The sequence below is a fragment of the Macaca fascicularis genome, chromosome 8 (genome assembly GCF_037993035.2).
Source record: "Macaca fascicularis isolate 582-1 chromosome 8, T2T-MFA8v1.1".
NCBI classification, from domain to species: Eukaryota; Metazoa; Chordata; class Mammalia; order Primates; family Cercopithecidae; genus Macaca; species Macaca fascicularis.
The window spans coordinates 145,134,762-145,162,750 of NC_088382.1; the positions used below are offsets into that span (position 1 = coordinate 145,134,762).

The 27,989-nt window shown below is 36.8% G+C and overlaps 1 protein-coding gene across 7 annotated transcripts in view; it reads left to right on the plus strand.

Annotated features, from left to right (window-relative positions):
- KHDRBS3 (KH RNA binding domain containing, signal transduction associated 3) overlaps positions 1 to 27,989 on the plus strand; it is a 200,531-nt gene that overhangs the window by 45,036 nt on the left and 127,506 nt on the right. For all 7 annotated transcript variants that reach the window (XR_006700538.2, XR_006700539.2, XR_012416666.1 and 4 more), the window contains exon 2: positions 23,356 to 23,474. Coding sequence is in view for 3 of the 7 variants with exons in the window: in XM_045398742.3 (XP_045254677.1) it covers positions 23,356 to 23,474 (119 nt within the window). In the remaining 4 variants the exon portion in view is untranslated. The remainder of the gene's footprint in view (positions 1 to 23,355; positions 23,475 to 27,989) is intronic.

Below are 27,989 nucleotides of genomic sequence, written 5' to 3' on the forward strand. Positions count from 1 at the left end.
CTTAAACTTCCATATCCTGATATATATTTATTGCTATGTGATCAACTACCTCAAACAAAGTGGTTTAAAACAGTGTGGTGTTAACCCAACTGGGCCAGATACTCAGCATGGCTCATCCTATGGCTGCTTGTCAGCTGGTAGACAGTGGCTGGGAACCCAACTGGGAGCTTAGCTGGAGTTCTTGGCTGGCTAGCTTGCCTATTGCTTGCCCGTAGCTTGCCCATAGCCTTATCATGGCTTGGGCTTCTTAGAGCACAGGGGCACAGTTCACAGAGGGACTGTTCCAAGGTGAGCAATCAAGACGCTAAGACAGAATCGAAATGCATCTTATGACCTAAATAAGGAAGCCCCAGAATGCTACTTCTTTTGGTTTGGTCAGTCAGTAAAGTCAGCCCAGACTGAAGAGGAAGTGAATTAGACACCTCTGTCCTTGGGAGGAGTAACAGTGGGAAGTTGGGACCATCTTTGTCATTTGAATGGTGATGAGTGCAAACAAGATTTCACTCTTTCACAAGGCATGCTGGCCTTGAGAGCCCAGTGGTATTGTCCAGTTTGAATATCGCCACTTCATTCCTGGACAGCTCTGAGTGCCAGTTGAGTCAGAAAATCAGCTATGCTGTTAACAGTGGATATGTCGGAAATGCTCTGGCCGTCCTAAAGGCAGGTTTAGAAGAGTATTTCTGACGAGGAGATTGTGTCTTACGACCTCAGCAGCCCCTGCTTGCATGTCTTTTTTGCCTCTTCATCGCTACATTTTAATGGCTGTTTCCAAGGCCTTTAGGGTTTGTAAATGTTTCTTTTCTGCATGAATTCAGCCTTATTACCTTTTATCACAAGCATCCCAAGCATCTCTTGTGGTCTCTTACTAATAGGAAGTGGCATACCAGAAAACTCTTTTCTTGGGTATGAAGGGGAGTCACAGGCACAATTTATAAGGTTATTAGGACAAAAAAGGAATATATCAAAATAAGTTGATAATGTTTTACTCTAAATGCCTAAAACAGGAGACATTTATTCATGTCTTCCATATATCAAGCACTGTGCTTAGGAGGTGCTCTTTATGCACTTAGGTTATTTAATTTTTTTCAGTAACCATGGTATGTAAATAATATTTTCCCTTTTACAAATGAATAAAGTGTTAACCAAGTGAGTAAGTTACCTATCTGAGGTCATAAAAAGCTAGAAATTGGACATTCTGTTTGTATTATTCCATTTGACTTCTCAAAAATACATTCTTATTCTGTTAATAATTGGGCCACTGTTAGAGGATTTACATGTGATAATGGGAAGCAGTGCTGTCCTTTTACACTTAATCACCGTGGCATTATTGTGCCTTCCTTCCTTGATGCTGCCCTGTGAACCTAGGTTGGTGGCTTGATTCTTAAGCTAATGTGTTCATTAAAGGATGATGCATGACTCTATATGAAGGGGATGTACGGGTTAGAAGATGTTCTCAACCTCAGAGATGAAAAAATATACAGTTGTATCTATATTGCACTGCTCCAAGGAATTGAAGCTTTAATACATAAAACACACTTTCCTTGGGGATTCTTTTGGGGACGATAAATAAGAGAGCTTTTTAGCTTTAATTAAAGAATGCCTCAGCAGCAGTCTTCTAAGTGGTTCAACCACCGTACTGCATTACTTCTCACGAGGCAAGCCATCCTCCCTAGGGTGGCCAGAATGATCTTTTATCAACCAGACCTGATCACATAATTCTTGTGTTGAAAACTTTTCAAGAGATCTTAGTTTACATATCCTTTCTTTGATGTGAAGTGGACTGAATTGAGCCCGTCTGCTGATAGATTTCATAGCCTTGCCTACGCACCTGTCAGAACATTCATTAACCTTTGCTGTAATTGTCTCCCTAATGGCTTCCTTCCCTGCCTGCTTTGTTTCTTGAGCATCAAAACTTTGTTTTTCTTGTTTCTGGAAGAATTCTGCAGCCAGTATATAGTCTCCAAAATGTTAGAGGCATTCAGTAAATAAATGAATGAAAATGATTTCAAGTAATGGTGAAAAGTTGTTTTTTCTTCTTTTTTTAAAAAAAATATAATTACGTATGCATAGATTAATCATTCATTTGTCATCTAAAATATGTTAAATATATGCTCTGAAATATGGAGGATGCAGAATTAAGAAAGCCATTGTTCTGGCCCCCATGCACACAATCAAGTGTGGAGACAGCACTAATACCTGTGGTAAGCGTTGTGGAAGCATTGCGCAAATGTACCTGTCATGGACAGAACTGGGTATTGTTTTAAACAAATCTGCATTACTGTACATTTGAGTTAGATCCATTTCAGAGTGGTTTTGCTCATTTTATATACCCTTAGAATTGACTGACTTAATATTTCTCATACCCTGCAACCACAGGTCAGTTTTGGTGCCTATTCTAGTGGGCAGGGACCTGATTATACAGGTAAAAGAGGTGGAACATGGCAAAGAACATGAGAGAGTGCAGTTGTGGTTGGGAAGGGTAGATATTTTCAGTGTCTTTTTTTGGTGTCATTGTGATGTGCATACGGGAAATATAATGACAATAAATATAGGTAATAATATCTACTGACTATCAGGCATTGTTTATATTTGTTTTCTGTTTTAGCTCCTTACAACAGTCCTGCATGTTAAGCATATTATTATGTATATTTTGCCAATAAAGAAACAGAATGTCAGAAATTAATTTTGCTAAACTTCCGTGGCTGCTAACTGGTGAAGCTGTAATTTAAATCCTCTTCTGCCTATTCTTGAGTCAGTCTTTCTCCTCATCCACCTTAATGCTAATAAAACTCCTGATAGACTTGGCTATGTGTGTGTATGTTCTTTTATCTATACAAAATGCAAATTGCAACCCTTTTCTTATCTGGAACTTGGTCTCTCATTTTAATTTCCTCTTTTTGGAGATATAAAATCTTAGATATGGGATATAACCCGCAGGCAGCCTTTTTGTATGACACATTATCTACACCTCTCAGTTTGTTCTTTCACTGCATTTTTTAAGTTATTCATTTTCACTCTAGAAACATCAGAATGTTTGAAAGGTATTTATCTTATTTACTTTCTCTTCCTGAGTTTTTAACCCTGCCAGGAGGAAGGAGGTTGCTCTGAATTTTTATTTGATCAACGAGACTTTTTATATCATGTAACAATGAAAACTATTTTTAAGCAATTGCATTTTTCCATTATCTGGTCATTCCTGTGCCAGAATTCTTACCCCCTTCTAACCCCACAAAATTAAAAATAAAATATAAAATTGTTTTGTGACATTTAAAATAAAGTTTCCAGTTGTTAGCCTGTAACAGTTACAGTTACAGTTTACAGTTGCAAGTTTATAGGAGTTAAAACTATATAATGGCTACAGTTACCTTCAGGACTTTAAAATGGAAAATCATGTTTTTCTGTTTAGTGATTTTTCATCTCATTAATTATTTGAAGAAAGTATATCACTCATCCCAGAAAATCACTGCAACTGCTGATAGACTTAGCCTCCAAAACATGGATTTCAAGAGGAGAAGAAAGTTTAGCACAGAGGTCAGAGGTCAGCGAGAGAAAATTTAGTTCATTATGAGGTGCCATAAACCAGGATTTGGTAGTTTGGTTCTTTATTTTTTTAACTAAAGGGGTTAGAAGTAATAGAGTGGAGCACATACTGTGCTTCATATTGTTTCTTTTAAGTTTTTTGTTTCCAAAGAATAGAAACTGACTTTGGCCAAATAACAAAACAAATTTATCAGAAGGATTTGAGGAAGTCCTAGGGCTGATGGAAGATGGTGGAAGTAGGTTTTTAAATGGGCGAGAACAGAGGCCACTCTGAAGAGGAATTATATGGAAAGGAAGCGGAAGTTCACCGTACTCTCTTAACGGAAGGCGGTTAGGCGGTTAGCTCTTAACTATAGGCCTTGGCTGGGCTGGGTAGGAAAAGGCAGGGAGCTCTGAAGATACTTCCTAGAAGAAATGAAAAATAAAACTCAGAAAACTTGTGGTTTAGTTAAGGTCACTCAACTAGTTTATGCCAAAACCAAAAGAGATCTCACATCTGCTGATGGTTTTAAGATTCTTTTATGTTTTCATTTCTTCATCCGGTACTTGCCACGCTCCAGGCGCTCTGCTGAGGGCTGGCATTTTAGCCACAAGTAAGACGGATCTAAACAATTTATGGTAAATGCTACTTTTGAAAGATGAGTAAAATGATGAACTAGGAATTAATGGAACCTTATATTTATCGTGCTTGAATTAAATATTCTCACTATTCTCACTAAAGAATGTGGTGACCATTGCTTTAGCCAAAAACATGAAGTTTAATCAGATACAGATTCAGTACCTACTTGTTCCACTTAATTTGATAGGGAAAAAAGACCCTCTTGCATTTGTCTCCCTCCTTTGAAGACTAATTAAGATGATATATTGAAAATTGCCTCAACTGTTTGCTGTTTGGTAGGCTCTCAATAAATGCTGGTTCCCATCTCCTCCTGTCTTTAAACCATAGCCAGAACAGTTTATGATTGAAAGAGATTTAACTTATAAAAACAAACAGAAGCAAACTAGCTGAATTCTGAGCTCTTTTTCTTTATTCTGTTATGCTTTCTTGGAATTTAAGGTCTTCGAACATATCCAGTTGGCGGCCCTTCAGCATGCATAAAGGCGGGATGCTTTGGCATTCAGACTTTTATAAGGCTGTGTAAAATACCAGTCATGATATGGTTCATGTTTTAGACAGTTTTTTTTCTTTTAGCATATTGTTTCTATGAGCTACAAAAATTATTTCCTGAAGAATCAAATGTAGCTATTTGTCTGACAAGCAAGAAACTTAAAGGTATCAAAGAATGCTTAACATATCTGAATACATTTGAAAGAACATGAATTAATTCAACAGATTTGAGCTGAAAGTAAGATTAGAGAAAAAGAAACATAAAGTCATACTATATTTTTTACTCATTCTTTAGTAAGATTTATAACTTTTACCAGTTATCCGAAAATGTAGCTTATCAATTTTTTTTCTCTCTCTTGCAGAAAAGTTTGAGCGTAGGGATTTTTTGTTGTTCTTCTTCTTTCATAGATATCATATAGTAGAATTTTCTTTAATGTTTTACATTTAGTCTCAGAGAAGTCTTGTCCTTGCAAAATGACCTTGTAATCACAAGAAGACGTTTTCAGATGTTATTGCATAGTAATTCTCACTTTTTGCACTCTTCAGTCCTTGGCCTTATAATGTATGAATTCTTTCACTGAATTCACACTGTCACATCTTACACTCTTTGCACGCATTATTGAAGCCTTTTAATTTGCCTCACTCTGCTAGCATCGGTAATTGCAAGACCTGTAGAAGATTTTAAAACCACTTTAAAAAATACATATTTTTTATTCCTGAATAGTCTTGTTGTGATATTGTTGTTTGTTAAAGTTGTTTAACCTTAATAATATTAATAGCATTTGACACTAAGTCATCAGAACAGAACAGTCACGGGGCATTGCCGTTAGGTGCAGTTTTGTCTCTTTTGGAGCTATGAATCTTCCTGCTACTGCCCTATATAAATGTCTCCCTAGACTTCCCAGTTCTATCATAAAGGAACTTAGCATAGCATTAAAAGTCCTTGCCAATCTGTCTACCTTTTCAGCTTTATCACCAGATACTCTCCCCTTGTACCTTTATGTTTTTGTCACACTGCTGTTCTGTATTCTTTGAGAACATGGATATATCTATGAAGTTTTGCCAATGCTGTTCCCTATGCATAGGATACCCCTCCACATATCCAAGCCCATTTGTTTGGGCTCTACTAAAATACTACTCATTCTGAAGTTTCCCTTGATTTTTTGACCTAGAAGTGTTTGTCTTCTATATATAGTAATATTTTATTTGTACTTTTTATAAAGTGCTTGTGATTTATACTTTACGTTGTGAGTATCCACATGTAGTCTTTATTAAATCTATGTTTCTTGAGAATAGGGTCGGCATCATATTACACAGTAGCATAACTACCATTTATTGAGCTCAGGGATGCCTGTCTCCAAAGTCCATGTGTGCTTTTTCCATCCCATCGAGCTGCTGCTTAGAATTATTATGTATCAGGGAACATTGACAGCATGTGGTAGGCACTCAATAAATTCTGTTCAATGACAGAATAAATGTCTCAATTTCGGTGGCATCTTTTTCACTTCCTTTTTGGTTTTTAGGTATATTCCAGATGTATTCTGTAGTAACCTCTAGCCACATGAGGCAATTTAGGTTTAAATTAATCACAATGAAGTAAAACTAAGAATTCAGGTCTTTGGTCACACTAGCCACCTTTCAAGAGCTCACTGGCAGTGCATGTGGCCAGTGGCTGCTATATTTGGCTGCACAGAAATAGAGCATTTCTGTGATCATAGAAAGTTATTTCGGACAGTGCTGGTCTTCATGTGTTGATCGCCATCACGGTCATCACTGCACATCTGTGGTATGACTGTGTGATGTACTTTTAGGACAGGAATAATATAGTAGACAAAAGCGTCATACAGAAATATACCTGTATATAATATCATAAAACATTTTCAATGTTAGGTTGTTCCAGAAGTACATTTTTCTGTAGACCTTGGGCACATGCACAGTTCTGTTAACTGCTTTAGGGAAACTGCTTTATCCAGTTGCTACTGTCACGGCACTGTGGAGGGAAGCCAATATATTTTTTCCCTGAAGCTTTGAGCTCTCTTAAGCTAGCCAGACTACAAAAGGCCTAACTCTATAGCCCTGGTTTAGTTGGAAAGCTTCCCGGTAATGACCCTTGTTCTGTAACTGACATCTGAGGATTAGACGTGGCCTCCTGGGTTGGAATTGCCTTGGGACCTTTGAAATGGCCACACTGATGTAGGAGTAGCTCTTTCAGGTTCTGAAAGGTTAGGTTGTTTCTTTTCCCCTATGTTCCCATTTAGTGCCACCTCAGCTAGTGAGGTAGTAGGTGATCTTCACGTTACCGATGCAAAACTGAGTCTCGGAGAGGTTGAGTAACTCACCCAAATAAACCCAAAGTATAAGTTATGATAAGAGTTCTGGAACCTCCAACTTGTTACCATGTCCATACCCTTCTCAATGGTAGGACTGCCACAATTGATTGGTTTTCTGAGTCAAGAGAATTTGGAGTTACTATAGTGATACTTTAATCTTTTTTGTGATCAGCATATTTAATTCTAGTTATATTCATATTTAAATTTTTATTACCTCTTATTAACTCTCATAAATATGCAGAAGTGGAGGGGGCAGTAAGTTAGAGTTTGTTATATGTGGTTTCCAGACATGACACTTGAGGTGTGCTGTTAATCACAACTCTAGAGGTAGACCCCAGTCTGCCTGAGTGATAGTCAAGAGGACCGAGAGCCTTCTGACTAGCTTTTTGCTTTTTTTCTCAGTGTCATACTGTATGTAAGTGCTGACTTGTGATTTGAACTTATGTTTTTATTACTTCAAGTCTCACTAAAGTAAGCTCCTCTTTCCATATCATTATTAATTTCAACTCTTGTACTGCAGGTGTCAAAAGCTAGACAGTTGTGCTTGTCTGGAGGCTGTAGGTTAATATGCTTTTCTGGGAGTGCCATAAGCAAAAACAGGTGACAAAATAGCTCGATTAAACAGTCACTTAGGGCTATTTTTGTGTTTTCCTCTAAGGAACATAATTTTACATTCATTTTATGCCTCCTGTTTTGGCTTCATTTGTTCCCAAGCTTGAAATCATGCAATTTAAAGAACTTGGCTGGTTGTAGCATTTGTATGTAATACCTGTAATACAGTTTCTTTGTCAGAGGCATAATTAACAATATGATTTGTACATCTACTGCCTTCTGGTATTCACAACACAGTTTGTAAACTTAATTAGTTCTTGGAATAGCAAATGTTTTGAAGATGATAAACACTTTCCCTCTGAATAATGTGTTGAATGGTTATATATTCATAGAAATTTACTCTGTGCTACTCAGATTAGAATGCGGATAGGTATGCTTCTTCAGGTAAACATCACCTGCAGTTGCATATTCCCAGATTAGATTGTCTTCCTGTACTTTTCACAGGGGAAATCAGACATTTAGCTCGGATAATTTAGCCTCCAGGAATATTCATTATGGCTTCATTGTATAGAGAACATCTATGCTAATGTCATTACATAGATGCCATTTTCTCAAACTTTGATGGTGATCATGATGATATATAGTAGGGGAGGAGTGGGTAATAACCAGGCACACCATTATAGCAGTACGTCACTTATTCTCTGTTCTCAGCTCTTCAAGATGTAGTTGAGACCAAAGAAGTAAGCAAGAAAGCAGTCTCAGCAGCTCAGAGATGCTGCAAAACAAATATGCTGATGCCCAGGAAAGCTTGTCTCGCGTTTTCTTTAGGACCTTATTACCATCAGTACATCACAGTTCTGAAAAAGTTTAGCTATTTGGTTTTCCAAAAAGCAATATTGAAGTAGAGGGAACAAATTAGAAAGACCTCAGTGCCATTATATTAGTGATTTTCAACCCTAGGAGTTGGGGATGGGTTATACATGCCTGCGTTTTACCCCGTTTTTATGCATAGAGGAACTAGAGCTCAGTGAGGCCAAGTGATTTGCCAGAGGTTCTCTAGTGCTGAGGCTTGGTCTGTCCTCCAAAACCTTGGTGTGTCTACCACTTCCCTGCCCTGCTTGTGGTCCCTTGGGACCCTTGAGGGATCTCCTTCAGGCCTAGCATACTAACTGGCACGTTGTACTTAAGACCTCCCACCTGCTATGATTCCCAGGTACTTTCCACTAGACTTCAGAAATTTACCAAGAGGGTATATCTATCAGGTAAACAGAAATCATGCCAGGTATTTTAGCAGAGAAGATTGAATAGCAGGAATGGGTTAGACACGTTCTGGTTGACCCAAAAAGCAAATGGGGAGTACTGAAGCAACACAGAAATAGTAAAGAAAGGTTAGCAACAAGCCATCACCCTCGAGGCTGGAAGAGCAAAATAAGTAATTTGGAGGAAGTGGGACCGAGACCCTTTTACTATTGTTACCTCAGGAGCTTGAAGAGGGTCCTCACAGGGCTGGGACTCAGACCTCTGAGAAATGGGTCCTGGCTTGCTGAGGGAGGTATGGTAAGCATGGTTCTGGGAATGCAGGGTAAAAAAATCGCTGTAACTGCTAGACTTTAGAACCATCACTGGTCTGCTGCCAGGAACTGGAAACACAGTGGGAAGGAATAAGCCCCCTACCTCACATGCCCAATTGGCAGACCTTATAGGTTCTGCCACTGGCAGAGGAGAAATGAGGTCTTCAGAATCTCTACCCAGCATTCCAGGACAGCGTATAGGCAGGTAGGTGTGGAGCTAAGAGACCATAGGTTAATAACTGGCATAGATGGCTTGTTTGTGGAAATGAAAGATGACTTCCACTTTTGTTAATTCAAACCTTGGGTATTCTTAAACATTCATCAAGTCTCACCATGCTTTTTCATGAAGAATATCATTTATTCACTTGTATTCACTCAACAAAAATTTCAGAATGTGTGTTCTATTCAAGGTGCAGAACTAGCGACTGGGGATAAGATGATGAATAACTGTGTTAGTCATCATCTAGTCTAAGAAGCTAGTCTAAGGTAGTCAGCAGGACAGATGATAAAAATGTGTGTAACTCTCAGGGTTGAAAGGAACCTCCAAGTCCAACCTTCCATCAGATGATTGGATCCTTCGTTCTGTAATGTTCCTTTTTTTTTTTTTTTTTTTGAGATGGAGTCTCACTCTGTCACCCAGGCTGGAGTGCAATGGCGCTATCTCAGCTCACTGCAACCTCTGCCTCCCAGGTTCAAGCAATTCTCCTGCCTCAGCCTCCCAAGTAGCTGGGACTACAGGCGCTCACCACCACACCTGGCTAATTTTTGTATTTTTTGTGGAAACGGGGTTTCACCATATTGGCCAGACTGGTCTCGAACTCCTGACCTTGTGATCCACCCACCTCGGCCTCCCGAAGTGCTCTAATTACAGGCGTGAGCCACCGTGCCCAGCTGAACTTATAAATATTTTAAAGATGGTTCGTTCCATCTTTGGGCAAATTTATTGTTAGAATCTTCAACTCAGTAATTTGTACTGGACCTCTTTTCTCTATAATTTCTATCTTTGGACCTAATTGTACCATTGGTTTTTTTTTTACTGACAGATCTAACCCTTTCTTTTATGTAATATACAAAACTATTTGTATTATAAGTTTTATTCTTTCCTGAATCATCTATCCTGTAGGATAAACATTTTCATTTGTTTCAGCTGGCTTTCCTAGGCAGTGCTCTTCAACTTTTTTCTATTATTACCTCTCTTGTGGAGTCTTTGTAGACATCTTTGTTCCTAATTATCTGCCCACCCCAAATAAATAGTGAGACTGCAGATATATTCTGTATTTGTTTAGGTATCATGGACCTTTGGTGAGCTGGCAACCATAGTTCCCGTAATTACTGGCAAATTCTTCAAACGAATCTAATGGAATACTTTTCTAGATTCCTGGCCATGTTATCAGTCTTAGTGTTACTATCTGAGCTACTCATGTGTAATATAGATCATCAAATTGTTCCACCTCCTATTTTTAAGATGAGAATAGAAGATAGTCAGATATCCATCTAAGATACTTTCTGTTAGTTTTAGTCAAAGTAAAGGTCTGTATTTAGTCTTTGATTCTGTCTCATTTGCCCAGACAGGCCGTGTGAAATGACTAGTAATCTGTAAATTTAGCCTTAAAGTAGATCAGTCAGTTTTCAGTAGATTTGGCAAGTGGAACCCTCTAGAATGCGTAATTTTTTAACTAAACACTTTATGGTCAAAGGACAAAATGAAAACAAATGCCATTGACCGGCCGTGGTGTACTTACTTATGTTTTTAACGAAATACCTACATATTTTTAATGTGTAACTTGCTTCAGAATGTGAATGTCTATATTTAACTTGACAACAACATCCCTTAAAGGAAACCCCCAGTGGGAATGTCCACTGTGAAGAGAGAGCATCTGACTCCAGGCAGAGCAATATGTAACATGTGACTGAAGAGTGACCTAGTATGCATAACACTCCCTGTCTTTAAACTGGCATGAGAAGACAGGTCTCATTTTCAGTAATTCTATGGCTCTATGCTGAGTTACTTCATTTCCACAGAGGCTGTGACTATTAAAGTCAGTGCAAATTGATTTTTCATCAGTGTCTTAATTTCCTATCATGATTAAATCTGAGTGACAGGATGTATATTTCTGCTGTAATTGTATTTTGCCTTTAAAAAGTGTTTTATGCCTGTTTGGCCGTTTTCAGGTGGCTTAGAAAAACACTGAGTATGAGTAGAATTCTTTATATAAAATTGACCCCCTTTTAATGTCATCATACGAAAAATATGATTTAATGTCTTAAGGTTCTTTTCCCACCCTCAATTTACTCTGAGCCTTTACTGTGTAAATAGGGACTGGTTTAGAAACTGATGTAAAAATGTATGGACATAGAATGATAAATCCTACTTTGAATTTATTTTAAATAGTGTCAGTGTATTATTGTAAATCTAACCAATAGAAAATATTCATTTGTAGTTCTATCAGATTTGAAAGTAATAGAGAATAAGATGCTTGTATTATATGGTTGTTATAGAATATCATTAGTACAGTCATATTTCTATCTCAAAGTGTGATAATGCCAGCGGGATAAATGAGAAAGACATTGAATCTTCACACAAAGGAAACGGGTTTTATAATGAGTGCGGTCTGAACAGAACTAATCTCTTTCTTGGATCATTACTTCACCTAATCATAAAACCTTTTTTAATTCAAATCCTTGCAGGATTCTAATTGGTGACCTCTGGAGCCTGATAATTGTTTAAGGTAGCTGGTCTTTTGAAGTATACTTAATGATGTTTGCAATTAAAAGTGAGAAATGTGATTTAACCCATAGGTGTAACTAAAAATGTAGATTTTCCTTTTTCAATCTTTAATAGTTATTCCCCTCCCCTCCTTCCCAAAGTTAGTGACTTAAGTCATTACTAACTTGAATTAGTCCAGTGCACTGGTTACCTCATTTATTCGGTGGATTTATTGTTTATTTGATAAATGCATTGGGTTATATTAAGAGTAATCCTCAATTATTCAGAATAGCTAAGGGACTGGTGTGTTTGGGAAGACAGGAACTCCTAGTCTCTTTTTTTCTATGTTATATACCTTCCTCCTTGTCATTTTTGATTTAAGTAAAAACTTAGCCAGTCTTTCTAGCCAGTTTCAGTAAATATTTATTTCAGAACTTTCCTGACTACCAGATAAAAATGAGTCATTAGAAGAGAAATTCACCAGTATTCACCACTGGGACCAATAAATCTGTAGGTGAACCTCAATCTCAGTCATTTGTCATCCTCACCACTGTACATGATAGCATGATATAATTTAGTTTGTACTATTGTACATTTATGATGTTTTTGAGTTCCTCTTTTACATATCTTAGTAAATGGAGTCATTAAATGAATACAGTTGACTATCCCGATAGAATTCCGTATATTTATTGGAGGTCAAACTTAATTTGTTTCATTGACTTGTTTCTTGGAGGATTTCATTTTGTTTTGAAGCCAGCATTTTGTAATTTGGTATCTGGGGAAACAAGCAAAACCTTTGAGAGTTGGACAGTGCTGGAACTGAACTTTAGTTCTGCCATTTATTAGGTGTGGGAAAAAGGAAGTGGTAATTTCTGTCCCAGCACTCTGAGAAGTTATGAGGACTGAATGTTTATAAAGCCTCCAGTATAGTGTCTAAATATGATAATGATTCAACTTGTTAGATTCCTTCCACCAGTTTTAGGGAACATCCCATCTTCAATTTCTACTCTTTGGTCCTTATTGTTTTACAATTTTAACAAACCTATGAAATTTATGAATTTGTTTAAAATTGTTAGAATACAGTACCAAAATCCAATAACCTACTCACTTGTGAAGACCTTTGAGTACTTCCCCTTGTTTAAGGGATACATTTTTATCTCCTTGAGGCATTGAATGACTATGTCTTGTCTTTGTGTTTCTCTTCCCTGTCATCATGCCTTTCATTTCGTGAATGACTACATATAATTAAGGAGAAATTAATATGACAAATGCTACACTGGTAGCATTTGTTTTCTTAAGAATTTTATAAAATGTTAATAATTCTGAGTAGCGTTTGGAATTTTTAAATGTATCTAGATTTGGTTCTCTGGAATCATTTTGGTGTCACAAATTTTTCTTGAAATCCATTCTATAAGGTAAGAGCTGTTGAGAGATAAACTTAGGTACACTGAAATTTTCTTTTTCCTGTTTTTTTGTTTGTTTCTTTCTTTTTTGTTTTGTTTTGTTTTTTGTTTTCCTTGAAGACCTGAGTCTCTCTCTTTGTCCAGGCTGGAGCGCAGTGGTGCAGGCATAGGTCACTACAGCCTTGACCTTCTGGGCTCAAACAATTCTCCTGCCTCAGCTTCCAGAGTAGCTGGGACTACAGGCATGCCTAATTATTTGTATTTTTTGTAGAGACATTGTCCAGGCCATCTTGAACTCCTGGGATCAAGTGCTTCTCTTTCCTTAGTCTCTCCAAGTACCGTCATTACAGGTGTTAGCCACAGGGCCTGGCTCGGCACAGTCAAACTGTAATGCCTTTATTTGAGCAGACGTGAATTGGGCAGCATCGGAGCTCAAGTGGTTCAGGGTTTCACCAAAGGAGAGTGAGGGCAGAACTTTCATAAAATGTTTGTAGAAGCAAGACAAAGAAAATATTTGGTTGGTTAAAGTGGAAAGTCCTTAGTTAGAGGATAGTTGATGGTGCTTTTTTTGAGACAGAGTCTCGCTCTGTTGCCCAGGCTGGAGTGTAGTGGCATAATCTCGGGTCACTGCAACCTCCACCTCCTGGGTTCAAGTGATTCTCCTGCCTCAGCCTCCTGAGTAGCTGGGACTACAGGCACCTGCCACCACGCCCAGCTAATTTTTGTATTTTTAGTAGAGACGGGATTTCACTATGTTGGCCAAGATGGTCTCGATCTCCTGACCTAATGACCCACCCGCCTTGTCCTCCCATAGTTCTGGGATTACAAGCTTGAGCCACTGCACCTGGCCAGTTGATGGTTTTTGATTGGTAGTCTCTAGTTCCAGGTTAGTTGGTGGTTTCTCATTGGTTAAGCTTAAGTATTCTCTTCCTAGTCTGTGGTCATTCACTCTGAGTTGGGTTTCAGTTTGCTTCCATATGAACCCAAGGCTCTGGAGCCATCTCAGTGTACTGGGTTCTCCTCCCCCCTGCCCCACGTTTTTTTTTTTTTTTTTAACAGTATAAATAAACCATCACAAATTAGGAATTGTATTTTAAATAGACCTATATTTGCTTTGTGTGTTGTAGTTTCAAAGTACTTTCATAGACATTTGTTTTGATACTTGTAATAACTTGGTGAGTTTCCCCAAAATGTAATAATCCAAAACGTTTTTTCTCACTCCAAATCAAGATCTCTCTGCTACAGTAATACTAAGAAAGTAGAGGAAGTATGGACATAGGAATCAGATAACCTGGGGCTGGAATCCTGAATCTCTTGTTGGATGTGGGACTCTAGCTCAGTCACTGGATGTCTATAAATAGTCATCTCCTTTCTGTAAAAGAACATTGTATCTACTTTGCAGCAGTGTTACACATTGACTACTTGGAAGATAGTCATTACATAAATTCCAGCTGCTGCTATCATTGTAATATTTTCGTTAATTAGCCGTGGTGGGTAGAATTAATTAATTTATCCTCCCCTCCATCCTCATTATTATTCTTTCTTTTCCTCCTGTCTTCCTTTTTGGAAATTTGACTGTCATTTTCTCGTGTGTATGTTTTAATCTTATGTGTTGCATGTATATTTAAGGACATTTTACATACAAATATTTGCTTTGTGTTTATAAAAATCAGTTTTCCAAGCATTTGTAATATTTAGAGTATCGAGTGGTTTCTTTCTCTCTAGATGGTATGTTTATGTGTATTTATGATGAGCTTATTTGTCCTTATTAGACAGTGATATGTATCTACTCTGCTGTGTCATTTGTTTATGGACTATTTGCAAGATTAGGCGCTGTATGAATCAATCTCGTTTGGGTAGTTACAGTGTGTTCAACTCTGGTTTGAATGTAACGGGTATTCAGTTAGGTTTGGATTGCTTAAATAAAACAATTCTTTAGTGAAAACATTCATCATGTTGAAGGTTAAAAAATTGCTTTTCAGATTAGCAGCTACAGTAACATTTTAGTAATTTGTCCAATAGAATTTACAATGGCTGTAATTACTCTTTATATTTCTTTTAAAAACAATTCAGATACTCCAGCTGGACTGTTGTACTACTTTGAAATAGATTTCTGAATGTTGAGCATCTTATATGAGCTTCTCATTTTGTTATAGATTCAGGCCAATGCCTGTCCTTTAATTAAACTTTACACAAGAGTTAAGATGTTTGGAAAAGTGGGTGGGGGGTAACTCTATTAACTTTATTAATTTCCACACCAGTACGTCATTGTGCAGGCTGATTTGAATTATTCAGCTATTTTCTGACCGTTTTATGAACTTCTATTAATAGCTCTTAAAAACAAGTTACAGTTTTTAGAAGAGCACTTTTCAGCAGTGACTGCTAGCTAGCTCTTTACACACTCATTGTACTCCTTTAAATTATTTTAAACATTCATTCATTCTTTCATTTAGTCAACCATTTAGTAACCTTTTGTGCAGCCCTTATCCTAAGTCACTATACTAGAGTGTTAGGACATAACAAAAATGAATAAATAGATGTTCTTAACCTTCCATGAGCTTACCATCTTGTTGTCGGGCACAGAAAGTGTGAACAATGAGTATATGAAAATCTATTCTGTTGTGGTACAAGTTTTACACAGCAAAACAGGTCATTGTGAAGGATGTTATCAATTCATCTGTGGGGTGAAGGGAATGTTGATATTTTCATTAAGAGCTGGACACAGACTTGCATTTCTGGGTTGCTTCATAAAGTTAAATTAGATAAAATCTCACCCCTCAAGAACCTACTGTCTAGTATAGGCATGTGCAGTATTTGGCAAATGCCTATATAGAACTTAACTGGACTAGGTATTGTTGTTCTTTGCAAATATTAAATTATTTAATCCTCATAAAAACCCTATGGGGCAGGTGCTGTTATTTCTACATTTCTTTGATGAGGAAATTGTGACTTAGATTAAGTTACTTTCTGACAGCCAATATAATTAAGTACCATAGCAGGGATTCAAACTCAAGCAGTTGGAATCTGGCTGCATTATTTCCAAGACTCTTACTCTCTGAGGTTTTATGTTTTAGGTTTTTTACTGACAAAGTTCTTCTTATTACTTAGCAGTTAAGAACTCAACAATCAGCAGTGTTCAAAAGGTGCCTTGCATGCAGAAAGTGGACCCTTTTGCCATTATTTTTATCACTTCAATTTTTGGGGCCAGAGCATCAATTTTTACCTTAACTTAAAACCATGGAAATTGACCAGTTACATTAACCATGCAAGACCTTAGAGTATTTTTTTATTTAATCATCTTAGGCTTCAGCAACTAAAGAGCTACAGTCATGTCTCCTCTTCCCCTCTTTTTTTTTTTTTTCTTCATCTACTTTATGCAAAGATTGCTTCTGTTTGACTCCTTTGTACTCACTTAACTCTGTAATTTGCTTATTTTGACATTAGTGGAATTTATATTTTCATTTGGATTTGGACCTAGAACTGTCCCTGATGTCACACAAAATTCCTTCAGCTATTCCTTTAAGTCCACTTTGAGAGTTCACTAAAGATCACCAGTACTGACGTTCTGAAAGTTCAAGCTGTTCTCTATACGTCGAAGCAGTGCTTCCCACAGAATCACTTGGCTGTGGGAGAATAAAGTGAAGGGGTAAGCAGATGTGGCTACATTAAGAACATCCAGTGCTTGTGATTTACAGCTTTAGAACATTTTCACATCTCACTTCAGGAAAGAAGGAAAAAAGAGATTAAAGGGTATAGTCTTTACTTATTCACAATAGCTAAGAGGTGGAAACACTCCAAATGTCTGTCAACCAATGAATGGATAAACAAAATGTGTTATATAGCTACAGTGGAATGTTATTCCGCCTTAAAAAGTAAGAAAATACTGCCACGTGCTGCCCCATGGATGAACCTTGAGGGCATTATGCTAAGTGAAATAAGCCAAGCATGGAAAGACAAATACTGTATGATTCCTCTTATATGACACAGCTAAGCAGTCACATTTATATAAACAAAATAAAATGGTGGTTACCAAGGGCTGGAGGGGAGGGAAAATGGGGAGCAGTTTAATGTGCATAGGGTTTCGCTTGTGTGAGACAGAAAAGTTCTGGACATCTGTTGCACAACAGTGTGGATGGACTGAACAGCACACTTAAAAATGGTTAAGACTATAAAGTTTGTGTTTTTTATAACAATTAAAAAAAAAAGTCAGATATATCTAGATTTGAATTCTGACTGTGCTAATTAGCTCTCTAACCTTTGCAAACTTCTTAACCATTTCAGTCCTCAGGATCTCACTCTGTAAAATGCAGGCGACAGATCATATATTTGTTAGGATAAAGAGATAATTTAAGTCAAACACACAACCCTGTACTTCACGAGTCATCAACAAAATAATAATTATAATTTAATTACTACTGGTATAAGTGACCTCTAAAATAATTTTCATTCTTTTTCAATATTTTGCTGTGTAAATTTATGTGTGGTGAGCTCAGATGGGTACTTTTGTATGTAATGGAAGTATTAGAAACTCCTTTTAAAGATTCCTTGTGTTTACTAAAGATGAAGGGTTGGAGTTTTGTTGTTTTGTTGTTGTTGTTGTTGTTGTTTTTGCCTTATCAGGTCCTCCTTCCACCCTTCGCTACTCTGCTCTGTGCCCAGAGGCTGATAAGCGTGGTACAAAGCCAGTATCATAGATATATTTACCCTCTGGCTTTGAGCTGGGTTAAGAGCTATCCACTAGTGGTCAGTAGCAGAAGCTTGGCAGGAGGGAGAAGTGAGCTCAGAGTATATATTTGCTTTGGCCCTTCCTGCTGTGTCACCACAAATGAACCGCTTTCCTGTGTGCAGTCTGTAGCCCCATCAGGCTACCCTATTAGTCTCTTTTCCTTTTCCTTTCCCGTCCCCTGCATGCCATTTTAGATGGGTAAAATGTTCACATGCTTCAGAGATTTAAAGCAATGCAAGAAGAGATGCAATGAAAAGTATTTCTGTATCCCGTCTACTTTGTTCTCTCCATGCCAAATAGATAACTAGTTTCTTATACCATCTTTTGTTGCTTAACCACAGGGATTTGTGTTCTGAGAAATGCATCCTTAGATGATTTTGTTGTTGTGGACCATCATAGATAGCTCTTACACACACCTAGATGGTGCAGCCTGCTGTACACATAGGCTAGGTGATACAGCCTGTTGCTACTAGGCTACAAACCTAGACAGCATGTTGCAAAGCCAGAGTACATGTTACCATACTGAGTACTGTAAGCAGTTGTAACACAGTGGTAAGTATTTTGTGTATCTAAACACAGAAAAAGCACAATAAAAATACAGTACAAAAGATAAAACATGGAATACTTGCATAGGACCCTTACCATGAGTGGAGCTTGTGGATCTGAAAGTTGCTCTGGGTGAGTCAGTGGTTGAGTGATGAGTGAATATGAAGGACTGGATCATTACTGCACCCTTTTATATATCTGGCAGCATGGAAGGTTTGTTTACACTATCATTGCCACAGACATGTAATGCTTTGTGCTGTGAGGTTACCACAGCTGAACCATTACTAGGCAGTAGGAATTTTTCAGCTTCATTGTAATCTTACAAGACCACTGTCATATATGTTGACTGTAACGTCGTCACATGGTGTGTAACTGTTTATCAATAGGGAGATATTTTCTTTGTGCATATAAGTAAATTAAACATTTTTTTCCTTACATTGTGTGTGTTTGTGTGTAAGTAAACAGCGCATTTGGTACCGATATTTGACTATCAGAACATGAAGTTTCCTCATTTTGTGCAGTAACTCCATGCTATTTTATTCTAGGGTGTGCTCTAGCCTACTTACCCAGCTCCTGCTGATAGGCATTTAGGTGGTTCCCAGCGTTTTGATACTAAAGACAATGCTGTAGTGGATAATTTTGTGTGTAATATTCCGCATCTATCTAAGTATATACGTAGGTTAAATTTCTAGAAATGAAGTTGCTAGAACAAAGGAAAAATAATAATCTGTGTGTTTGATTATATGAGAGAAATGAAGCTACTTTAAAAATTTTACATTACTAAAATGTTTATATTGGAAACTTTACTCATTTAAATCCAGAGATTTTTAAGCTATTTTTAGAAGATTAGTGGACTTTAGTATATCTTGTACATTAAAAAGGAAAAGAGGCCATTGCTTAGGAAGTTCTGTACTAGACCAAAGCAAAACAAATGAACAAACAAAAAACAATATAGATATTATTACTGAAAACAAGAATTCTGCAGTGAGAGAAGTTTGGTGTGTATGGTTTGAAAACATAGCATTTTAATCCCCTACATTATCTAAAACCTTAATCACACATTTGCTTATTATTTCTGAGCTAGGAGATGGTATTGGTACGTTAAGCTGTTTGGTACCAAATGTAATCTGGGGATTAGTGAAAGTCAAATCCCCTATGCATTTGTCCTTGAAAATCTGATTGGGTTTTCTCTATTGGTGGCCTCTCTTTGCTACAGTTAACTAGAGGGTCACATCCATCTTGGTGGCTCTCAAGCATCTTTCCTCCCTCAGGGAGGATGAGAGGGGAGGTAGCAGAGGTTTTTGAATATGCAACTCGCAGTTAGGGACAAGCATAAATCCTTGAGACAGCTGTCTCAAGATTTCATGGATAATTCTGTACAATTCTCCATTTTTGTGCATTATGTACAATTCTCCATTTTGTGTACTTCTGGATTTCAAAGAAAACATTAAGCTACTTATAATCCTCAAGTAGAAAATAAAAATTGTTGATTGAACAGCATCTACTGAAAACAGTAAAAGTTTCAACCAGTTTTGAGCTATATATTGGAAGGCACCAGGGCCTGAGGAAAGTACAGCAGTCATGATTTAAACCAGGTCTGTTTGACTCCAGCGATGGGCTCAGGGCTCTTTGTGTTGTTGTGTGGTGCTTTAGGCCCATTAAATGCAAACCTACATGCTTCTGATATGGCATCAGGCTTAAAAATTTTTTAAAAAAACCTTAAACAGTAAAATATTCCAACACCATTCAAAATTTGAGATAGAAACAGTGTGTTCTAGCAACTTAAGATTTGTAGGACGCCGTGTATATGTAGAGAGGAAATTAGATATTTTATATAGATTTTCTTTCATTTTCCTTTTTAAAATCATCAATGATCTTAAACTGTAATATGTGATAAAATACATAATTCCTAATTTTTAAAAACTGATCTATATGATTTTCTTACGTCAAAATGTTAAATAACACTGATACAAGGAAGAACGTGGAATTCTGAATTTGTGGATTTAAATATTGTGCATCTGGTATGAGTTTTCAACAATTACTAAACTGCTTTGTTATTTGAAAAGAAAGGAGACAGTTGAATCTATTTTGACACACATACACATACCTTACAAAAAAAATATTTTAGGATGTTTCAGTGTACCTGATATTGTTGAATCTTCTAACTATGCCAAAGGTATTTCTAATTATTGCATAAATAGATAATGAAAGCTGGGATTTATTTTCTTCTAATTAAAGTTGAAGTCATGAATTGTTATACTCGGAGCAGCTGATGTGAGACTTACTGCTCTTTACTGAAGAAAACAAAACCAATGTAGCTCATTTATACCATTGGTGCTACAATTTTCAAACTGTGTGTGTGTGTGTCTATTCTTGGAAAATTTCTGAAAGAGTATATAAAAATAGTTGATTATAATTATTTCTGGAGTTGAAGTGATAGGAGAAACCTTAAAAAATTTTATATCTTGTCATATTGTTTTAAATTTTTACCATGTGCATGTATTATTTTTATAGAAAAAATCAATAAAAATTAAAGGTACCCTTGTATTTCTGTGTTTATTTTCCATTACAGATTCCACTTAGAATTAATTTTTCAGGATCAAAACATAGTGTAGTACAAGAAAGCAAACAAAATGACTAATTCATTTATTTGGTGACTTAGTCTTTTTCTCTTCTTGGAAGCTTTGATTAGAAGCTGCAGATATAATTTGCTGTTTTCTCTTAGCCATCCTTTTCTTATCTTCAGTTTCTACCCTGCTTCCTTCCGTCTCCCCCACCACATCACTGTTAATCCCTATTGTATAGTGTCTTCATATACTAACCAATTCTCTGATGCCAGCTGTGTATCCAATAATTCAATTCTGAAGCTAACTGCAGGGGTTAGCATCAGGCCTCCTCCCCTCCCCACAGATCAAGGACTTAATCCCATAAGACTGCCCCCACTTCAGATGCCAGCCACAGTATAATGCCCAGGCTACCCAGATTTCTGCCTGACTACAAATTTGGAGCTTCCAGGAGCCTCCCTCAGGTTTGATAATTTGCTATAATGACTCACAGAACTCAGGAAAGCACCTTGCTTACTATTAGTGACCAAAGTTTCATCAAGGAGTGAGAGGCTTTGTCAGCATTTGTAAGTCACACAAGATCCTAAGGTTTTAGAACCGAATCATTGGATATTCTAGTTCCCTTTTCTCATTTTAAACATGAAGAATCCTAACTGATGTACCTTTTTCTAATGGCAAAGACAGTTATTAGCAGATCTGAATGAGAATCTTAGAATTTTTATGTCCCATTTAGTGTCCTTTAAATTGTAATAATTCTTTGTTGCTCATTCAAAACCTTTGTTTAATAGACAATAATTTAGTTAGAAATGGGAGGCTGCATGGCATGATGGAGTGAAAGCTCCTCAGTGGAATTATGAAGCCCATTGGCTGCTTCAGGCCCGAAGCTTCCAGCTTTAAATAAATCTTTCATTTATCCCAAGATACTGTAAACATCTTTCTTACTTTTTGTTCGATATGACATACAAAGTGGTGGGAGAGACTGTACAGGCACCTTGTCTTTGGAGTCGAACAAACCTGAGGGTGAATCTTACCTTTGCCATTTATTGTGAAGTCACCTCTTTGAAACTCCACTTTGTCATCTGTTTTGAGGATTGAATTATGTAATGAATGTGAGTTATCTTGTCCAGGGATGGCATATTAATATGTGCCATCTTAAATGTTAAGATGAAATCATCATAACGAGTAGAGCAAAGAGCGTTAGTAAAGACATTAGCATATAGTTGATATGTGTCATATGAACATTCTGAAGTGTTCCTAGCTTAAGCAAAATGGATAAATATGTGTATTCCTTTGTACAACTGATGCTGTCTTTGATACCTTCTCCAGACTGCTGTTTATCCTTCTCTGAACCTGGGTGTCTATTGGTTGGTCCCTAGAGGTGACAGTTCACGTACTCATTCATTCATCAGTCATGCAAGCGCCTAATTTTGTATCTCTTGTACAACCAAATACTGTGCGCTGTAGGGTGAATTAAACTTTATGCTAAAATTTTCTAGGATCTGGAACTTGCTTAGTTGAAGATGTTTATGAGTGAATAAATAGATTTTACCTGAGAGAAATGTATGTTCTAATGGGAGAGGTAGCACATTTTTTTTTCCGTCTAAGGGTGGTAGTAGAGTTGCACGTAAAGTGCTTTGTGAGTATCCAGGTGAGAGTGATTGATTCTTCCGTTCTTGCCACCCCATTGAGGAAACACTTGCACAGAAAATGAGATTTAATGTGGTTGAGTCTCGAAAGGAGATGAAGATGAAATCATCGTAACAAGTAGAGCAAAGAGCATTAGTAAAGACTTTGACATATAGTTGATATATGTCATATGCAAGGAGGGAAGATTTGACTGGGGAGGTGGGCTACTGGAAGGTTGTGTAGGGTGTTTAATGCCATCATAGAATCAGTTCTTAGTTGCAGAAGCCTTGAAAAGCCAGGCAAGATTGATAAATAGGGATGTTTCAGCGCTTTGCATCACTGAACTGTGAATACTTATGGCTTTTCTTCTTTATTTGATCAGCCTTATCTAGGGATCCAGAAGACCCGAAGTAACGTATTTTTGTGTTTGTTATCTGGTCTATTGTTCTCCTCTGTTGGTATGAGCAGTTGAGATTTGACTTTGTGGAGCCATCATACATGCATCTATTCCATTTATGAAGAATCACTGATAAAACAGGAAATGTACTTGAAAACAGTTGCCACAATTTAATAGTCCATACTTCAGTAGTAGTTGATTTCATGCCACAACAGAGCTAACCAGAACACCCAACCCCTGCATTTCAGAGTAATACACTTCATGGTTATCTTTTTGCCTCCACAGAAATAGAAAAGTTTCAAAAAGGAGAAGGCAAGGATGAAGAAAAGTACATCGATGTGGTGATTAATAAGAACATGAAGCTGGGACAGAAAGTGTTAATTCCTGTAAAACAGTTCCCTAAGGTAAGACAGTGAGGTCTACACTGCTGATATTTTAACCTGAATCAAAGGGGAGCAGGTGTTTAATTTGTATCCCGTTTGGTGTTTTTAGAGATGTGTTTCCTCGTAGCATCCCCCTACACACACTTTTAAAGTTAATTAAACACTTAGTAAATTTAGTCATTCTATCTTTTCCCTTTAACTTTAGTATGAGTTACAGAGTCCTGAAAATCTATCCTTTTGAGTCAAACTAGCAGTGTGACTTTGGCAAACCTGGTCAGCTTTTTTCCACTTCAGTTTCCGCATTTGTAATATGAGGTTGGATGATTTAAAATTAAATGAGATAATCTGTGTTAAATGTTTGGTACATAAAGGTCCCACAATATCATTGTTTATATTTTATTTAAATCCTATTTTTCCTTTGTTTTTCTTCTGAATGTTCATGTACCTGATTCTTGCATGCTGTTGTGTATATTAGGAGTTCATTTCTTCTTATTGATGAATAATAATCTGTTACCTGAATATATCATTGTTGTTTATCCGTATGTCCAGGCACTTTTAATTTTTCGGTTATTATAAATTAAATTGCTGTGAACACTTTTATACACGTGGTTTCTTTTTTTTTTTTTTTTCTTTTTTTTTTAACGTTGTATTTTGTTTTAAGTTCCGGGATACATGTGTAGGACTTGCAGGTTTGTTACATAGGGAAATGTGTGCCATGATGGTTTGCCCCATCTCCTGGGTATTAAGCCCCACATGCATTAGCTGTTATTCCTGTTGCTCTCCCTCCCCCCGCCCCCACGACAGGCCCCAGTGTGTGTTGTTCCCCTCCTTGTGTCCATGTGTTCTCATTGTTTAGCTCCCACTTATAAGTGAGAATATGTGGTGTTTGCTTTTCTGTTCCTGTGTTAGTTTTCTGAGGATAATGGCTTTCAGCTCCATCCATGTCCCTGCAAAGGACATGATCTCGTTCCTCTTTAGGGCTGCATAGTATTCCATAGTGTATATGTACCACATTTTCTTTATCCAGCCTGTCATTGATAGGGATTTGGGTTGATTCCATGTCTTTGCTATTTGTACAAGTTGTTTCATAACCAGATATGTTTGTAACTCTTTATTAAATACCCAGTACTGAAAATTGTTGTATATTTAGTATTATAAGAAATTATCATACTTTTTTCCAAAACACTTATACTTTGTAACATTTCTACAAACAATGTATGCAGGTTGTGGTTGTGGCTGCCTCATACCCCCATCAGTATTTGGTGCTGTCAGCCTTTTTTATTTTAGCTATTTTGATGGTATATTGGTATCTTCCTGTGGTATGAAGTTGCATTTCCCTTATGATTGATGATTTTGTGCAATTTTTCATATCCTTACTGGCTATTCATGTATTTGAATCTTGAAATCTTTGCCAACTTCAAGAAAATGTTAGAGTTCTTTATAAGTTATAAAGATACTCTTCTGTATTTTCTCTAAAAGTGTTATTGTAGCTTTTACTTTTAGGTCTATCTATGATGTATCTCAAATGCATTTTTGTATATGGTATGAGAGAGAGGCTCAAGTTCATCTTTTTTCCCATATGGTTATCTAGTTTTTCTTGCACTATTTGTTGAAAGAGGTTTCTCTCCACTGATTCTTTTGGTGCCTTTGATGAGAAAATCAGGTGAGCATATAAATGGGGGTATATTTCTAAGCTTTCAGTTCACTTCTTTTAATGTATTTATGGATCCTTATGCCAGTACCACACTGTCTTGATTACTATAGGTTTTTACATAGTGAGACATGAGTTTAGGTAATATAGTTCCTTCGCCTTTGTCCTTCTTTTTCAGGATTACTTAGATATTTTAGATCCTTTACAATTACATATAAATTTAAGAATTTCTTTGTTAATTACTACAAAGCCATCTGCTAGGATTAGAATTGCAATTGCATTGCATCTGTTGAGCAATTTGTGGGAGATTTGACATCTTAACGATATTGAGTCTTCCATTTAATTTCTATCAACAGCATTTTGTACTTTTTAAGGTAGGAGTTTTGTATATCTTTTGTTAAACTTATTCCTAAATATTTTGTGTTTATTTTGACACTATCGTAAATTGAGTATTTTTAAATTTCTATTTTCCAGTTTTTTTCTAATATAAAATTTTGTATACTAACCATGACTTCTGCTACCTTGCTAAATTTAAATTCACTTTTTCTAGTAAGTTGTTTTGTAGATGTCTTAGGATTTGTCATACACATCATTATATCATTTGCTTAAACAGTTTACTTCTCCCTTTCCAGTTTTTATGCATCTTATTATTTTACTTGCATTATTTTGGCTAATATCTCCAGTATAATGCTGAAGGCACATGAGCAGAGTAGAAATTATTCCTGTTTCTAATCAAGGAGGAAAACATGCATTTATTTTAGCATATTAAGAGCAATATTAGTTACAAGGTTTTTTTGGTAGATTTCATTTGTTGGGTAGAGGAAGTTCCCTTCTACTTCAGTTTTACTCAGAGTTCTGATCCTCAGTGGGTGGTAAATTTTTTTCAATGCTCTTTCTACATCTATTGAAATAAACACAAGGTGTTTCTCTACACTGTTTATATGGTAGATTTTAATGATCGATTTTGAAAACTAAAACCTTCTTTGTATTCTTGGGTTAAACCCTACTTAATAGTGATACATTATCTGTTTTATATAGTGCTGGATTCAGTTGCATCTTATGTTAATGAGTGATACTGACCTATACCTTTTTTTTTGAGACAGAGTCTCGCTCTGTTGCCCAGGCTGTAGTGCAGTCACGCAATCTTGACTTACTGCAACCTCCACCTCCTCGGTTCAAGTGATTCTCATGCCCCAGTCTCCCGAGTAGCTGGGATTACAGGCATGCACCACCATGCCTGTCTAACATTTGTATTTTTGGTAGAGATGAGGTTTCTCCATGTTGACCAGGCTGGCCTCATGTGATTTGCCTGTCTCTACCTCCCAAAGTGCTGGGATTACAGGCAGGAGCCAGCACTCCCAGCCTGACCTGTACATTTTTTAGAGTAATAGTTTTGTCAGATTTTAGTGTTAGTCTTATGCTGGTTTCATAAAATGACTGGATAAGTGTTTCTTTCCATTTTCTCAGAGAACATATATCAGATTAGTGTTACTTATTCGTAAATATTTGATAGAAGTCACCAGTGAAGCAATCTGGGCCTGGAGTTTGATGATGAATTCAATATCTTTGATATGACACTAGACAGATTTCCTATGACATCTTTTGTGAAAAATTTGTTTTTAAAAGGACTTGTACATTTTATCATAATATTTCAGTTACTACTTCAATCATTTTTCTGATCCTTTCTCCTCTCATTTTTTTGAGATTTCTGTTACACATATGTTCAGCCTTTTGTCCCTCTCACAAAGGTTTCTGTGGCTCTGTTTTTTTTTTTTCCCTGTCCTTCAGATTTTATAACTTTTACTGGTGTATCTTAAATTCATGATTCATTTCTGTCTTCATTTTGCTGTTAACCCACCAAGTAATTTTTTTATATCAGGAATCGTAATCATCTGTTTCAGAATTTATGTTGGAATCATATACACATGTATGTGTGTAAAAATATTTTTTTCTCTGTTGGAGTTTTCTATTTTTTAATTCATTGCAAGTATTATTTTCCTCTGTCACTGAGTGTGGTTAAATAGGTCCTTGAACATCTCTGTCTACTAATTTCTGAGTCTTCTAAATCTTGGCCATCTTAGATTTATTTTGCACTGGGAGTCTTTTATCTTGATGAAGAGTCATATTGCTTCAGTCCTCTGCATCTTGAGTAATTTTGGATTGTATGCTGGCTATTGTGAATGTACGTTGTAGAAACCTTGGATTCTGTTTCTTTCTTTGGAAGAATGTTGATATTTTTGTTTTAGCAGCTAATTAACTTGGTTGGATTTAGGGTATAAACTGTGTGTCTATTGGGCAGGAGTTCAAGTCTTAGTTTGCCTTTTTGTGTTTAATTTCTGTCATATGATTCAGGGGCCAGCCAGAGATTTTGGAAGATTTTATACATAGTATTTGGTGATCTGCAACTCTGATTGTCTTTTCTAGTATTCCTCCCTCACTTTTCAGCGCTATAGTTTTCTCAATCTCTGCCACTAAGGCCAAAAGCTCTAAAATGAGTAAATTTACCCCAGGGTATTTCCTTTGCTGAAGTCATAGCTTTCTTTCAGAATCCGCCTGTTTTCGATCAGTCTTCAGCGCTTCAGATAGTTAACTTTTATATTTTGCTGTGAGTTTAGGAGTTTACAGTTGATATTTATAGGTGGGCAGCCTGTTAGGAATGTACTCAGCCATACCTGCAGAACTCGGGGGAATATATGTGTCTTGTAAACAGAAAATTACATTATGAACATTTCATAGACAGGCTTATTACTCAAACATGACTGGTGGAAATCTTTGTATATTGATTCTTTATGCTTCATATGGCCTGTATACTTAATATGCAATAGATACAAAGATGACCAGATTATAGACCCTGTCTTTAAGTAGTTCATAGTCTAGTTGATGAT